General features: G+C 40.6%; 1 protein-coding gene across 1 annotated transcript in view; it reads right to left on the reverse strand.

The window, feature by feature from the left end:
- Positions 1–388: 388 nt before the first annotated feature.
- The window catches only part of bin2b (bridging integrator 2b), a 22,662-nt gene continuing 5,707 nt past the window's right edge, over positions 389–17,343 (reverse strand). The window contains exons 5-12 of the mRNA XM_030778484.1: positions 11,478–11,573; positions 9,403–9,510; positions 5,919–6,004; positions 3,929–4,004; positions 3,546–3,628; positions 1,105–1,912; positions 617–712; positions 389–502 (exon numbers count right to left, since the gene is read on the reverse strand). Of these exons, the coding sequence (XP_030634344.1) occupies positions 389–502; positions 617–712; positions 1,105–1,912; positions 3,546–3,628; positions 3,929–4,004; positions 5,919–6,004; positions 9,403–9,510; positions 11,478–11,573 (1,467 nt within the window). The remainder of the gene's footprint in view (positions 503–616; positions 713–1,104; positions 1,913–3,545; positions 3,629–3,928; positions 4,005–5,918; positions 6,005–9,402; positions 9,511–11,477; positions 11,574–17,343) is intronic.

The raw sequence follows: 17,343 nt of genomic DNA on the forward strand, positions 1-17,343 counted from the left end.
CACAACTTTATTGCGTACATTTAAAAAAATTCAACAATTATTTTCAGCTATAAAACTTCAGTAGTACATGATTTCATATGCTCCTGTGTTTACAGATCATATGCCATTACATGAAAAAAACTCTTAAGGTTTAATATGACTTAAGGCTTAATAACATCTGATGTTGGACAAGGAGAGAGTCTAGAGAAACAATGACAGGAGATGACTGGCCGGAAGACTGTGCATGTGTATGCATGAGTTTGCGTTGCATGTTTGTGTGAATGTGTGTTGTGCAAGAACACTGTATTTGGTAAGCCAGAGGCAGGATCTGATTGGCTGGTTGTCTGACTTCATCACAAGTTTATCGGGTCATCTGACAGTTCATGTTAATTGACAGCAGTCAGCATGCTCAGTCTGAGCTGATGCGCTGGATCATGGTTTCCATGACGATGCCAGAGAGCAAGGTCAGATCCTTATATGTGTTCCAGTCCTGTTCTCTGACTCCCCATACTGCCCCCTCTGGCTGCAATGCACACACACACGCACACACACACACATCAATACAGAATGAAAACAACTTGACACATTCCTATTTGCTGAATTCCCACACCAGCCCCTCTGTTGACAAAACACTCACCTTTTCTTCATCATCACTGAATATGAGGATAATGTCTCCTTTCTCAAACATTAGCAGCACACCCTCTTCTGAGGTCTGACTCTCCGCAGCTACAGCCTGTCAATCAATTCATCAATTAACAAATCTATCACTCACGCTCGCATCTAAGTCCCAGCTGACAGTCACAGCCGACCAGTCAGTCAGTAAACGAGTCAATCAGTGGACCACGCGTTCACATAAACCATGCATCTCCACCGCTACAGTTTCTCAACTAATCAATCAATCAATGTAAAAACAGAATTCTACAACATTTCACAAGACCATGTTCACAGGCCACTTTCCAGACCAGCCCAGCCCACCGGCTGATTTATAGACCTTATGGTTAAACATTATGTATAGTATAAGTACACAAATTCCTTAAATGTAACATAATCGTAATCTTAAAATTTAATATGATCAGCCACAGAGAGATGATAGATGGACAGACAGACAGACAGACAGATACATACCTTGTAAAGGAACCCTGGGAGATCTGAGATCTCAGTGGGTTGGTCTGGAGAGAAATCTGCTTTTCCTCTCTCCTCCTCTCTCTCACTCTCCTCCTCTCTCTCACTCTCCTTTTCTTGGGAGGGCTGCTGCTCAGAGTGACACGGGGCAGCGGTGGAGCCCAGTTCGGTTTCAGATCCAGGGAGAGGCTCAGATCCAGGGAGAGGCTCAGATCCAGGGAGAGACTCAGATCCAGGGAGAGACTCAGATCCAGGGAGAGGCTCAGATCCAGGGAGAGACTCAGATCCAGGGAGAGGCTCAGATCCAGGGAGAGACTCAGATCCAGGGAGAGACTCAGATCCAGGGAGAGGCTCAGATCCAGGGAGAGACTCAGATCCAGGGAGAGGCTTAGACTTGCTCTCCTGAGGTTCAGCTGAGGGTGAGCCGTGTGTTTGGTCTGTGGATGAACCGTGCGTTGGGTCTGTGTGGGTCAGAGATGAATGTGTCTCTTCCTCTGCGCCCTGTTCAGAGTCCGAACCTTTACCCACTTCACTCTGGATACCTGATTCTTCCAGTTGCTCACTGCTGGTTTGAGAGGTGCTGTCATTGGCTGCTCCAGTTTTGGTTCCTTCCCCCTCAGAAAGCGTGGATTGTCTGTTAGAGGTGTGTGTGTCGCTGTCTAAAGAACTGCGCTCGTCAGAGTCACTGTGCTGCTGTGTGTGTGGAGGAGCTTCAGTCAGGTTAGGGAGTGGCTGGGAGGGGAAGGCTGTGTTACAGGGGATGGGTGCAGAGATAGTCAAAGACCTCCTCTTCTTAGATTTACTGCTGCTACTACAGGAGAAAACACACACACACATAAACAACTGTTTGTATACACAGACACACACAGATTGGGTCCATATAACTAAGACTCCATGGACGCGGTGATGGTGATGATGATGATGATGATAATGAGCTAGCACATTGTTACAGACCTTCTGTGAGCAATTAAACCACACAGCAGTTCTTCCAGTTGTGATCTTGACACACAACATGTTTTTGTTTATATACAAGTTACAGTTTATTTTTGTAAACCTTTCAACATGTCATATGTTTTTGTATACCTTTCAAAATGTTATATGTTTTTGTAAACCTTTTTTTCAAGCATTTAGCGGTTTCCCATATGTCCTTTTTTCCCAGTTGAAGAAAATAATTCCCATCTCAAAGTTTACGCAGTCTGATTACAATCAAAACCACATCAGCAAATCACATCCCTGCTCCATACCACAGCCAATCACGTCCCTGTTCCATATTACAGCCAATCACATCCCTGCTCCATACCACAGCCAATCACATCCCTGCTCCCTATTACAGCCAATCACATCCCTGCTCCATACCACAGCCAATCACATCCCTGCTCCATATTACAGCCAATCACATCCCTGCTCCATACCACAGCCAATCACATCCCTGCTCTATACTACAGCCAATCACATCCCTGCCCCACACTACAGCCAATCACATCCCTGCCCCACACTACAGCCAATCACATCCCTGCTCCATACTACAGCCAATCACATCCCTGCTCCATATTACAGCCAATCACATCCCTGCCCCACACTACAGCCAATCACATCCCTGCCCCACACTACAGCCAATCACATCCCTGCCCCACACTACAGCCAATCACATCCCTGCTCCATACTGCAGCCAATCACATCCCTGCTCCATACCACAGCCAATCACATCCCTGCTCCATACCACAGCCAATCACATCCCTGCTCCATACCACAGCCAATCACATCCCTGCTCCATACCACAGCTAATCACATCCTTGCTCCATACTACAGCCAATCACATCCCTGCTCCATACCACAGCCGATCACATCCCTGCTCCATACCACAGCCAATGACATCCCTATTCCATACTACTGCCAATCACATCTCTGCTCCATACTACAGCCAATCACATCCCTGCTCCATACCACTGCCAATCACATCCCTATTCCATACTACAGCCAATCACATCTCTGCTCCATACTACAGCCAATCACATCCCTGCTCCATACCACAGCCAATCACATCCCTATTCCATACTACAGCCAATCACATCTCTGTTCCATACTACAGCCAATCACATCCCTGCTCCATACCACAGCCAATCACATCCCTATTCCATACTACAGCCAATCACATCTCTGCTCCACACTACAGCCAATCACATCCCTGCTCCATACCACAGCCAATCACATCCCTGCTCCATATTACAGCCAATCACATCCCTGCTCCATACCACTGCCAATCACATCCCTATTCCATACTACTGCCAATCACATCCCTGCTTCAGACTGTAGTCAATAATGCCATGGGTCTGGGCAAAATGAGCAGTGAGTTCTGTAGGGAAAAGACTTCCATTTATTTATGAATTTTCACCCATCTCTTATGATGATGATGATGAAGATGATGATGATGATGATGACAGTACCTGTTAAGACCTTTGATGATGAAAGCTTTGCCTGAATGCTGTGACTCCAGTTTCTTCATCACATTATATATTTCATGATTCAGCTGAAAAATAAATAATCCAACTCAGCTCTGGACTTTAACCCCACAACCTTTACTTAGATCACTAACAGAGAAAAAAAAAACTAAACCAATTACCATTAGCTTTACCAAAATATCTGAATCACATGATCATAGCCAACTGTAGACTGCAGTTTCTGAACGGGGCACATGTTATGAGCAAACACATTCAAAAGCTGACAGCTGTTGGTTATTTTGGTTAGAGATAGATACTAATGAAACTTATGATACTATTGATAGTAATGAAAATATTTTGAAATCGAAAAGGGTAAGGTGTAGTCTTACCACACTCATCTCCTTGTAGAAGACATCCCTGAGGTTTGAGATGTTCTGAAACACTGTAACATAGCAGCCAATACGGCTGGCACCACACAATTACTGTTCCATTTACCCGTAAACACATCATACAGACATTACCACACCACAAAAACACACTGGTTCTGTAGCAACAATGACCACAAAATACATCAGTTGATTTCACACACACGCACATATATATATACATACACACACACACACAAACACATATATACTTGTGTGTGAATTATTCAGATTTCTGAAACATTTTACCATTTTACCCAGTAATTTGAGATCATTTCTGGGTGGCACACGTAGATCTTTTTGCCTTCAGTGAATCAATGCATTGACTCTATTCTCTCCCTAGAATCGGGTCATGCTCCTCTGGGAAGCCATGCATTATCTCACAAGTCTAGTCTATGTCAAAATACATCAATTGATTTCACACACACGCACATATATGTATACATACATACATACATACACACACACACACACACATATATATATACTTCTAGTCATATATATACATATATATCTAGTCGCGAGTTTTGTTACGTATTATTATTAATAATCATGGCTATAGACAGGGGTTATCATACATTGAATGTTTTCCTCCATAACATTATTGGTTGACAGTTGCAGTTGCTGACTAGTTTTCAACACCAGACTCGCAAACCTCTTCTCCACAGTCTCAGTCCTCTTGACTGATTTGATTGGTCAGTCGAGCAGAAGGTTACTCGACTGATTTGATTGGTCAGTCGAGCAGAAGGTTACACTGACGTGATGCGGTTGCTAAACGTTATGCTCTGTGCAGACGTCTGGGCGTCAATTGTTTTCTTGTTCTCGAGTGGAGGGATTTTGAAAAACACGTGTATTGTGGATGTGATCCTTTCAAAACTGACAGAAAAAAGTGAGTTTTCGAAAATATCCGGATACGGATATAAGCCACAGACTGAGCGAAAAGCTCCATGACGACGGCAGCACTCTCAGTGAGGCGGTTACACATCACACACCACCCATGTAACAGAACCCTACCCCCTAAGCCTGTGATTTCATTTCACCCACACAGGTTAGGGTTAGGGTTCACATTAAAAACTACAGGTTAGGGTTAGGGTTCACATTAAAAACTACAGGTTAGGGTTCGGGTTAGGGTTCACATTAAAAACTACAGGTTAGGGTTCGGGTTAGGGTTCACATTAAAAACTACAGGTTAGGGTTAGGGTTCACATTAAAAACTACAGGTTAGGGTTAGGGTTAGGGTTCACATTGAAAACTACAGGTTAGGGTTGGGGTTCACATTGAAAACTACAGGTTAGGGTTAGGGTTCACATTGAAAACTACAGGTTAGGGTTAGGGTTCACATTGAAAACTACAGGTTAGGGTTAGGGTTCACATTGAAAACTACAGGTTAGGGTTAGGGTTCACATTAAAAACTACAGGTTAGGGTTAGGGTTCACATTGAAAACTACAGGTTAGGGTTAGGGTTCACATTGAAAACTACAGGTTAGGGTTAGGGTTCACATTGAAAACTACAGGTTAGGGTTAGGGTTAGCACAGTTGGTGTCTGTGTGAGTGAGCTCTCGCGTCATATCGGCTGTCGCTATGTCACGCAGGTGCTAAATTTGAAAGTGGCAAACATCCTCCTAACAATCTATAATTCTCTGGTCTCAAAATTTGTCCTGTCACAAACTAAACTGATATAGGCAGTGCTGCATTTTAAAATGTGTTATTTATTTTAATGACAAATAATATAAACACAATGCCTGGCCCTCCAGACATGCTAAAATGTTTAAATTCCTCTTAAAAATCTCACGAGAGATGAACATTTAAACACACCATTTAACACAGCAAATCATTCACTTAACAATTGCTTTGTTTAAACTTGATACTCCTAACGTTAGTGGTGTGAATAATATCTTGTTTGACAATCACACACACATAGACGCACGTATGTAAACACAGTAAATATCTTTACCTCTGATACAGAACAGGCAACTCCTCTCTCAGCTCTTTATTGATGTCCTCAAACACACTCTGAGCCATGTTAAACTCCTCCTCTGCCTAAGGAAAACACACACAAACACACACACACACAATAAATACACACATACACTCTGAGCCATGTTAAACTCCTCCTCTGCCTAAGACACAGACACACAATAAATACACACATACATAGACATGCATATACATATACTCACTGGCCAGTTTATTAGGTGCGCCACAGATCACTGCTACAGACAGACTGCGTGGCATGTGGCTGCTGGATTCAATTACAAGTCGACTGAATGTTAGAATGAGCAAAACCAGTCCCTTAAAGGGCCTACTCTGCGCTACAATCGTCAGTGTGTGGTTTGACCATCAATGTGTGGTTTGACCATCAATGTGCAGTTTGACCATCAGTGTGTGGTTTGACCATCAATGTGCAGTTTGACCATCAGTGTGTGGTTTGACCATCAATGTGCAGTTTGACCATCAGTGTGTGGTTTGACCATCAATGTGCAGTTTGACCATCAGTGTGCGGTTTGACCATCAATGTGCGGTTTGACCATCAATGTGCAGTTTGACCATCAGTGTGCGGTTTGACCATCAATGTGCAGTTTGACCATCAATGTGTGGTTTGACCATCAATGTGCAGTTTGACCATCAATGTGCAGTTTGACCATCAATGTGCAGTTTGACCATCAGTGTGTGGTTTGACCATCAATGTGCAGTTTGACCATCAGTGTGTGGTTTGACCATCAATGTGCAGTTTGACCATCAGTGTGTGGTTTGACCATCAATGTGCAGTTTGACCATCAGTGTGCGGTTTGACCATCAGTGTGCGGTTTGACCATCAGTGTGCGGTTGGTCGTCAGAGTGTAAGTCCCTGCCTCACATAAATGGCCATCTGTTTTCTAACACAGCGCTCAGGGTTTACTGAGAATAACTTCTGGATTCTTGCTTGTTGATGAGCGAGAGCATGGAAAGATTGATGTTAAGTGATAGCTGGGCTACAAACAGCCCATTAAAGGAGCAGTTCAGTTCAGACTGGATTAGAGGATTAGAGGCCCCTTAATGTGACAGGCAACACAAGGCTGCACAGGAAGAAAGAGTTCGAGAGAGGAAGTGTGAACTCTGGTACACTGATCAAGCTGGAGCCCTTAAACAAGCGCTGAGTTTGAGCCTTAATGACTTTGTGTTTTTATTCAATGGAAAAATAGTGGCGATAAAAAATATGTTTCAGAATTCTTATTCATCCTGTAGTGTCTGCACTTACCGAGTCAGCCACACAGTCTAGAGAAGAACTTGATTCTTCTGGTCCTATTAAACAGTCAGACTAAAGTGTTCAGACCACATCCTTTAACATATGTGCCTGATCCACATCATCACAAAGTCATTTTAAAAACCTACCCTCGCTTGGCACTGCGTAATATGATAAACACATCTCTAAAACTTGGACATGCTTTAGACCACACTGTGGTAAAGAGGACATGCTTTAGACCGCACTGTGGTAAAGAGGACATGCTTTAGACCGCACTGTGGTAAAGAGGACATGCTTTAGACCACACTGTTTTAAAGAGGACATGCTTTAGACCACACTGTGGTAAAGAGGACATGCTCTCGTTTAAGTGTTGACTGATCGCCTTCTTTCATCTTACCACAGGAGCATATCTATGGTTAATTCATTCACAGCATGTGGTAACTCTACATCATAACATCCTTTTAAAAAGGCTGGAAGGTCTCGTTGGCAAAGGTGGTTTGGCATTTTGATGGTTCAGATTCTCCCAAAGCGACCATTACCAATTTGTACATATGTGTATGAACACACTCAATTCTCCATGTGTATATGAACACACTCAATTCTCCATGTGTGTATGAGCACACTCAATTCTCCATGTGTATATGAACACACTCAATTCTCCATGTGTGTATGAGCACACTCAATTCTCCATATGTGTATGAGCACACTCAATTCTCCATATGTGTATGAATACACTCAATTCTCCATATGTGTATGAGCACACTCAATTCTCCATATGTGTATGAATACACTCAATTCTCCATATGTGTATGAATACACTCAATTCTCCATATGTGTATGAACACACTCAGGTACAACAGTGCTGGGTCGCTGTTCATCTCTTTATATATGAAACCTCCTTATGAGATTTTCCATAAGCATAGTATCAGTTTCCATGGTTACAACACTGACACACAACTATATCTATGAGCAAAGGCTGATGAAATTATGGACTGCACGGCTCTGGTCCATGAATGTTTCCCTAAACAGAATTGAGCCAGTTACAGAGTCCTCGTGAGAACAAGAAAGGTCCAGCACATGAGACCTGTACTGTACTGTCCTGTACTGTAATGTCCTGTCCTGTCCTGTACTGTACTGTACTCTCTACATTGGCTTCCTGTTAAACTCCACCTTGATGAAGACTACTGCTACTCACTTACAAAGCTTTGGTAGTGCTCCACAGTATCTGAGAGGTTCATTATGATCCTGGTTCATTATGATCCTCCTCACCTACTTTCCTCAAAAGATGTAGGCCCCCTGACAGTTCCTAGGGTTTCCTCAAAAGGTGTAGGGTCCCTGACAGTTCCTAGGGTTTCCTCAAAAGGTGTAGGGTCCCTGACAGTTCCTAGGGTTTCCTCAAAAGGTGTAGGGTCCGTGACAATTCCTAGGGTTTCCTCAAAAGGTGTAGGGTCCGTGACAATTCCTAGGGTTTCCTCAAAAGGTGTAGGGTCCGTGACAATTCCTAGGGTTTCCTCAAAAGGTGTAGGGTCCCTGACAGTTCCTAGCGTTTCCTCAAAAGGTGTAGGGCCCCTGACAGTTCCTAGGGTTTCCAAAACTAGCGCTCCCCCACTACAGAACAGCCTTCCAAGACTAAGGGTTTCAGACACAGGTTTAAGTCAAGTCTACACACACGTGTGTCTGGAGAGCTGCACTGCCACTCTGGGGTCAAACTGGGGCTTCCTGCTCTCAGCCCTGTGCACACATCAAAGATGAGTGAACTGCCTGACAAAACCTGATGGGCCACCTACCAATATGGTCTTTGTGTATAGCCCTGGATGTGCTCTTTGACCCCACCAGCCTGTTTACCACCACAATACCCTGCTCTTCTCCCTGCCCCTTCCTTGACTGAACCACTGCTAAGCTATCTCTGACAAACACTAACCACCGCTAACACCACAAAGTCTTCTTCAGCCGTTTTTTCTCACTTCTCTTAGACTCTGTATCCTTTCTCCATACAATCCCCCACACAGACTCTCCAGTAACTTCAGACAAGTATCATTCCCTCCACACCTGGTCAATATCTTAAATCTAAAGATCTTTATATCTTTATAAAGATATTTAAATACCTTTATCAGATGTTACCTCATATAATAAACCATATGACTATCATATTACCCCATACTATAATAAACTATATGACTGTGTATGTGTGTCTGTCTGTGAGTGTCCTGCTCACCTTGGCTATTTTTGCATCATCTTTTTTCTTGGCGTTCTGTAGGGCCTCTAGGTGATGCCGCGCTGAATCATAGTCCACTAGTTTCCTTCCTCTCTTTGCCACTCTCTCCTAACGACACAGACAACCGTCATTCTCAGCCACACACACAGAACCGTCATTCTCAGCCACACACACACAGACAACCATCATTCTCAGCCACACACACAGAACCGTCATTCTCAGCCACACACACAGACAACCATCATTCTCAGCCACACACACAGACAACCGTCATTCTCAGCCACACACACACAGACAACCATCATTCTCAGCCACACACACAGACAACCATCATCCTCAGCCACACACACAGACAACCATCATCCTCAGCCACACACACAGACAACCATCATCCTCAGCCACACACACAGAGAACCGTCATTCTCAGCCACACACACACAGACAACCATCATTCTCAGCCACACACACACAGACAACCATCATTCTCAGCCACACACACACAGACAACCGTCATTCTCAGCCACACACACACAGACAACCATCATCCTCAGCCACACACACAGACAACCGTCATTCTCAGCCACACACACAGACAACCATCATTCTCAGCCACACACACAGACAACCATCATTCTCAGCCACACACACAGACAACCATCATTCTCAGCCACACACACAGAGAACCATCATCCTCAGCCACACACACAGAGAACCGTCATTCTCAGCCACACACACACAGACAACCATCATTCTCAGCCACACACACAGAGAACCGTCATTCTCAGCCACACACACAGACAACCATCATCCTCAGCCACACACACACAGAGAACCGTCATCCTCAGCCACACACACACAGACAACCGTCATTCTCAGCCACACACACAGACAACCATCATTCTCAGCCACACACACACAGAGAACCGTCATCCTCAGCCACACACACACAGACAACCGTCATTCTCAGCCACACACACAGACAACCATCATCCTCAGCCACACACACACAGACAACCATCATCCCCAGCCACACACACACAGACAACCATCATTCTCAGCCACACACACACAGACAACCATCATTCTCAGCCACACACACACAGACAACCATCATTCTCAGCCACACACACACACAGAGAACCGTCATCCTCAGCCACACACACAGAGACAACCGTCATTCTCAGCCACACACACAGACAACCGTCATTCTCAGCCACACACACACACAGAGAACCGTCATCCTCAGCCACACACACACACACACACACAGAGACAACCATCATTCTCAGCCACACACACACAGACAACCATCATTCTCAGCCACACACACAGACAACCGTCATTCTCAGCCACACACACACACAGACAACCGTCATTCTCAGCCACACACACAGAGAACCGTCATCCTCAGCCACACACACACAGACAACCGTCATTCTCAGCCACACACACAGACAACCGTCATTCTCAGTCACACACACACACACACACAGAGACAACCATCATTTTCAGCCACACACACACAGACAACCATCATTCTCAGCCACACACAGACAGAACCGTCATCCTCAGCCACACACACACAGACAACCGTCATTCTCAGCCACACACACAGACAACCGTCATTCTCAGCCACACACACACACACACACACACACACACACACAGAGACAACCGTCATTCTCAGCCACACACAGACAGAACCGTCATCCTCAGCCACACACAGAGAGGAAACATTCTCCAAACCACCAAGCCACAGTCCACAGTCATTTCAGTGTGAATGTGCTTGCAGGACATTTAATAGGGGTGTGTGTGTGTGAGTGTGTGTATATGTGTGTGTGTGTGTATATGTGTGTGTGTGTGTGTGTGAGAGAGAGAAAGCATGTGTGTGTGTATAGTGTGTGTGTGTGTGTATGTGTGTGTGTGTAGAGTGTGTTTAAGTAAAGTTGAAATTCTGCATGTGTGTGTGTGTGTGTGTGTGAGAGAGAGAGAGAGAGAGAAAGCGTGTGTGTGTGTGTGTGTATAGTGTGTGTCTGTGTCATGTGTGTACGTGTTTTGTCAGCGTTTTGACCCACTTTCACTTCTGGGAACTGGCTGGTGTAATTTTCCATGGTCCGCACAATCTGATCAGACAACTTCTCTTCATAGTCATTCCATAGCAAATCTTCACTCTTAAGCAAAAACAGAACAAGAGGCAGACAGAAGAGGTGTCAGCAGGAGCAAGTCATATTGTCCTTGTTATTGCAGTTATTTGGCAATTTTGTAGCACTGTTCTAATAGACATTAACACAGAATAGCTTACAGGATACTGGGCCTAAAGTCACAGTGGCAAGGAAAATCTCTCCTTTGGTTAAACAGGAGGAAACTTTGAGATGAACCAAAACATAAAAAAGGGAGAAGCAGTCCTCTGGCTGACTGTGATACAGAGTGTAATCCTAAGTCTGTTATATGGAATGAGGACACGTAGAAATCTGAGAAAAAAAATCACACAGAGGTGGAGGGAATCAGACGCATCTTACGACATAGCAGAGCCAGCGGTGACTGACGGTTACCAGTGACATTTCCACAGGATCTCAGTTAGGGGAGTGGATGTGAAAGACCTGACTGGTATGCAGAATCAAAAAGGGTCATTTAAAAGCTCTAGTCAAAAAGGTCAAATCCATAGACGGCACATCAGGCGCTGTTCTGAGCAGGAAGCTCGTCGTGTGTGTAACCCTAACCCAGTGTCTGGGCAGAGTGTGTCTCAGCTTTTACTTGTATTATGCCAAGGTGCTGATTTTTTCAGCAGGTGTATGGCTTTTGGATTGACGGAGGGAGGACTTTTCAGCAACTACTCAAGCAACTTTGCATCTTTGTTTAGGATCTGCTCTCCTCACAGAATGGAGGAGCTGGAAAGGGTGTCTTAAAAATGATCTGTCTTAAAAATGACCTGTCTTAAAAATGACCTGTCTTAAAAAGAATCGGTCTTAAAAATGATCTGTCTTAAAAATGATCTGTCTTAAAAATGACCTGTCTTAAAAAGAATCTGTCTTAAAAAGAATCTGTCTTAAAAAGAATCTGTCTTAAAAATGATCTGCCTTAAAAATGATCTGCCTTAAAAAGAATCTGTTTTAAAAATGATCTGTCTTAAAAAGAATCTGCTTTAAAAATGATCTGTCTTAAAAATGATCTGCCTCACCATTCTAGACTGAATGACTGGATGAGTGGGAACACCCAAATACAGTCAGACACAAAAGACTATTAACTTTAGAACCTGGAATATGTGGACCCTAATGGAGAATTGTGAAGACAATTGTGAAGATTTAGGACTGACACTGTAACACTCTGAGGCCCATCTGAGGCTGAGGACAGGTAACAGAAGGAACAGAATGATGACTTTATGGAGATCACACCAATCAATCACCTTTCTAAACTTATATATACACCAAACATCTACACACTCTCTAAACTTATATATACACCAAACATCTACACACTCTCTAAACTTATATATACACCAAACATCTACACACTCTCTAAACTTATATATACACCAAACATCTACACACTCTCTAAACTTATATATACACCAAACATCAACACACTCTCTAAACATCTACACACTCTCTAAACTTATATATACACCAAACATCTACACACTCTCTAAACTTATATATACACCAAACATCTACACACTCTCTAAACTTATATATATATACACCAAACATCTACACACTCTCTAAACTTATATATATATACACCAAACATCTACACACTCTCTAAACTTATATATACACCAAACATCTACACACTCTCTAAACTTATATATACACCAAACATCTACACACTCTCTAAACTTATATATACACCAAACATCAACACACTCTCTAAACTTATATATACACCAAACATCAACACACTCTCTAAACTTATATATACACCAAACATCTACACACTCTCTAAACTTATATATACACCAAACATCTACACACTCTCTAAACTTATATATACACCAAACATCTACACACTCTCTAAACTTATATATATATACACCAAACATCTACACACTCTCTAAACTTATATATATATACACCAAACATCTACACACTCTCTAAACTTATATATATATACACCAAACATCTACACACTCTCTAAACTTATATATACACCAAACATCTACACACTCTCTAAACTTATATATACACCAAACATCTACACACTCTCTAAACTTATATATACACCAAACATCTACACACTCTCTAAACTTATATATACACCAAACATCAACACACTCTCTAAACTTATATATACACCAAACATCAACACACTCTCTAAACTTATATATACACCAAACATCAACACACTCTCTAAACATCAACACACTCTCTAAACTTATATATACACCAAACATCTACACACTCTCTAAACTTATATATACACCAAACATCTACACACTCTCTAAACTTATATATACACACCAAACATCTACACACTCTCTAAACTTATATATACACCAAACATCTACACACTCTCTAAACTTATATATACACCAAACATCTACACACTCTCTAAACATCTACACACTCTCTAAACTTATATATACACCAAACATCTACACACTCTCTAAACTTATATATACACCAAACATCTACACACTCTCTAAACTTATATATACACCAAACATCAACACACTCTCTAAACTTATATATATATACACCAAACATCTACACACTCTCTAAACTTATATATACACCAAACATCTACACACTCTCTAAACTTATATATACACCAAACATCAACACACTCTCTAAACTTATATATACACCAAACATCTACACACTCTCTAAACTTATATATACACCAAACATCTACACACTCTCTAAACTTATATACACCAAACATCTACACACTCTCTAAACTTATATATACACCAAACATCTACACACTCTCTAAACTTATATATACACCAAACATCTACACACTCTCTAAACTTATATACACCAAACAACAACACACTCTCTAAACTTATATATACACCAAACATCTACACACTCTCTAAACTTATATATACACCAAACATCTACACACTCTCTAAACTTATATACACCAAACATCAACACACTCTCTAAACTTATATATACACCAAACATCAACACACTCTCTAAACTTATATATACACACCAAACATCTACACACTCTCTAAACTTATATATACACCAAACATCTACACACTCTCTAAACTTATATATACACCAAACATCAACACACTCTCTAAACATCTACACACTCTCTAAACTTATATATACACCAAACATCTACACACTCTCTAAACTTATATATACACCAAACATCTACACACTCTCTAAACTTATATATACACCAAACATCAACACACTCTCTAAACATCTACACACTCTCTAAACTTATATATACACCAAACAACAACACACTCTCTAAACTTATATATACACCAAACATCAACACACTCTCTAAACTTATATATACACACCAAACATCTACACACTCTCTAAACTTATATATACACCAAACATCTACACACTCTCTAAACTTATATATACACCAAACATCAACACACTCTCTAAACTTATATATACCAAACATCTACACACTCTCTAAACTTATATATACACCAAACATCTACACACTCTCTAAACTTATATATACACCAAACATCTACACACTCTCTAAACTTATATACACCAAACATCTACACACTCTCTAAACTTATATATACACCAAACATCTACACACTCTCTAAACTTATATATACACACCAAACATCTACACACTCTCTAAACTTATATATATATACACCAAACATCTACACACTCTCTAAACTTATATATACACCAAACATCTACACACTCTCTAAACTTATATATACACCAAACATCTACACACTCTCTAAACTTATATATACACCAAATATCTACACACTCTCTAAACTTATATATACACCAAACATCTACACACTCTCTAAACTTATATATACACCAAACATCTACACACTCTCTAAACTTATATATACACCAAACATCTACACACTCTCTAAACTTATATATACACCAAATATCTACACACTCTCTAAACTTATATATACACCAAACATCTACACACTCTCTAAACATCTACACACTCTCTAAACTTATATATACACCAAACATCTACACACTCTCTAAACTTATAAATACACCAAACATCTACACACTCTCTAAACTTATATATACACCAAACATCTACACACTCTCTAAACTTATATATACACCAAACATCTACACACTCTCTAAACATCTACACACTCTCTAAACTTATATATACACCAAACATCTACACACTCTCTAAACTTATATATACACCAAACATCTACACACTCTCTAAACATCTACACACTCTCTAAACTTATATATACACCAAACATCTACACACTCTCTAAACTTATATATACACCAAACATCTACACACTCTCTAAACATCTACACACTCTCTAAACTTATATATACACCAAACATCTACACACTCTCTAAACATCTACACACTCTCTAAACTTATATATACACCAAACATCTACACACTCTCTAAACTTATATATATATACACCAAACATCTACACACTCTCTAAACTTATATATACACCAAACATCTACACACTCTCTAAACTTATATATACACCAAACATCTACACACTCTCTAAACTTATATATACACCAAACATCTACACACTCTCTAAACTTATATATACACCAAACATCTACACACTCTCTAAACTTATATATACACCAAACATCTACACACTCTCTAAACTTATATATACACCAAACATCAACACACTCTCTAAACATCTACACACTCTCTAAACTTATATATACCAAACATCTACACACTCTCTAAACTTATATATACACCAAACATCTACACACTCTCTAAACTTATATATACACCAAACATCTACACACTCTCTAAACTTATATATACACCAAACATCTACACACTCTCTAAACATCTACACACTCTCTAAACTTATATATACACCAAACATCTACACACTCTCTAAACTTATATATACACCAAACATCTACACACTCTCTAAACTTATATATACACACCAAACATCTACACACTCTCTAAACTTATATATACACCAAACATCTACACACTCTCTAAACTTATATATACACCAAACATCTACACACTCTCTAAACTTATATATACCCCAAACATCTACACACTCTCTAAACTTATATATACACCAAACATCAACACACTCTCTAAACTTATATATACACCAAACATCTACACACTCTCTAAACTTATATATACACCAAACATCAACACACTCTCTAAACTTATATATACACCAAACATCAACACACTCTCTAAACTTATATATACACCAAACATCTACACACTCTCTAAACTTATATATACACCAAACAACAACACACTCTCTAAACTTATATATACACCAAACATCAACACACTCTCTAAACTTATATATACACCAAACATCTACACACTCTCTAAACTTATATATACACCAAACATCTACACACTCTCTAAACTTATATATACACCAAACATCTACACACTCTCTAAACTTATATATACACCAAACATCTACACACTCTCTAAACTTATATATACACCAAACATCTACACACTCTCTAAACTTATATATACACACCAAACATCTACACACTCTCTAAACTTATATATACACCAAACATCTACACACTCTCTAAACTTATATATACACACCAAACATCTACACACTCTCTAAACTTATATATATATACACCAAACATCTACACACTCTCTAAACTTATATATACACCAAACATCTACACACTCTCTAAACTTATATATACACCAAACATCAACACACTCTCTAAACATCTACACACTCTCTAAATTTATATATACACCAAACATCTACACACTCTC

The sequence above is a fragment of the Chanos chanos genome, chromosome 6 (genome assembly GCF_902362185.1).
Source record: "Chanos chanos chromosome 6, fChaCha1.1, whole genome shotgun sequence".
Taxonomy (NCBI): domain Eukaryota; kingdom Metazoa; phylum Chordata; class Actinopteri; order Gonorynchiformes; family Chanidae; genus Chanos; species Chanos chanos.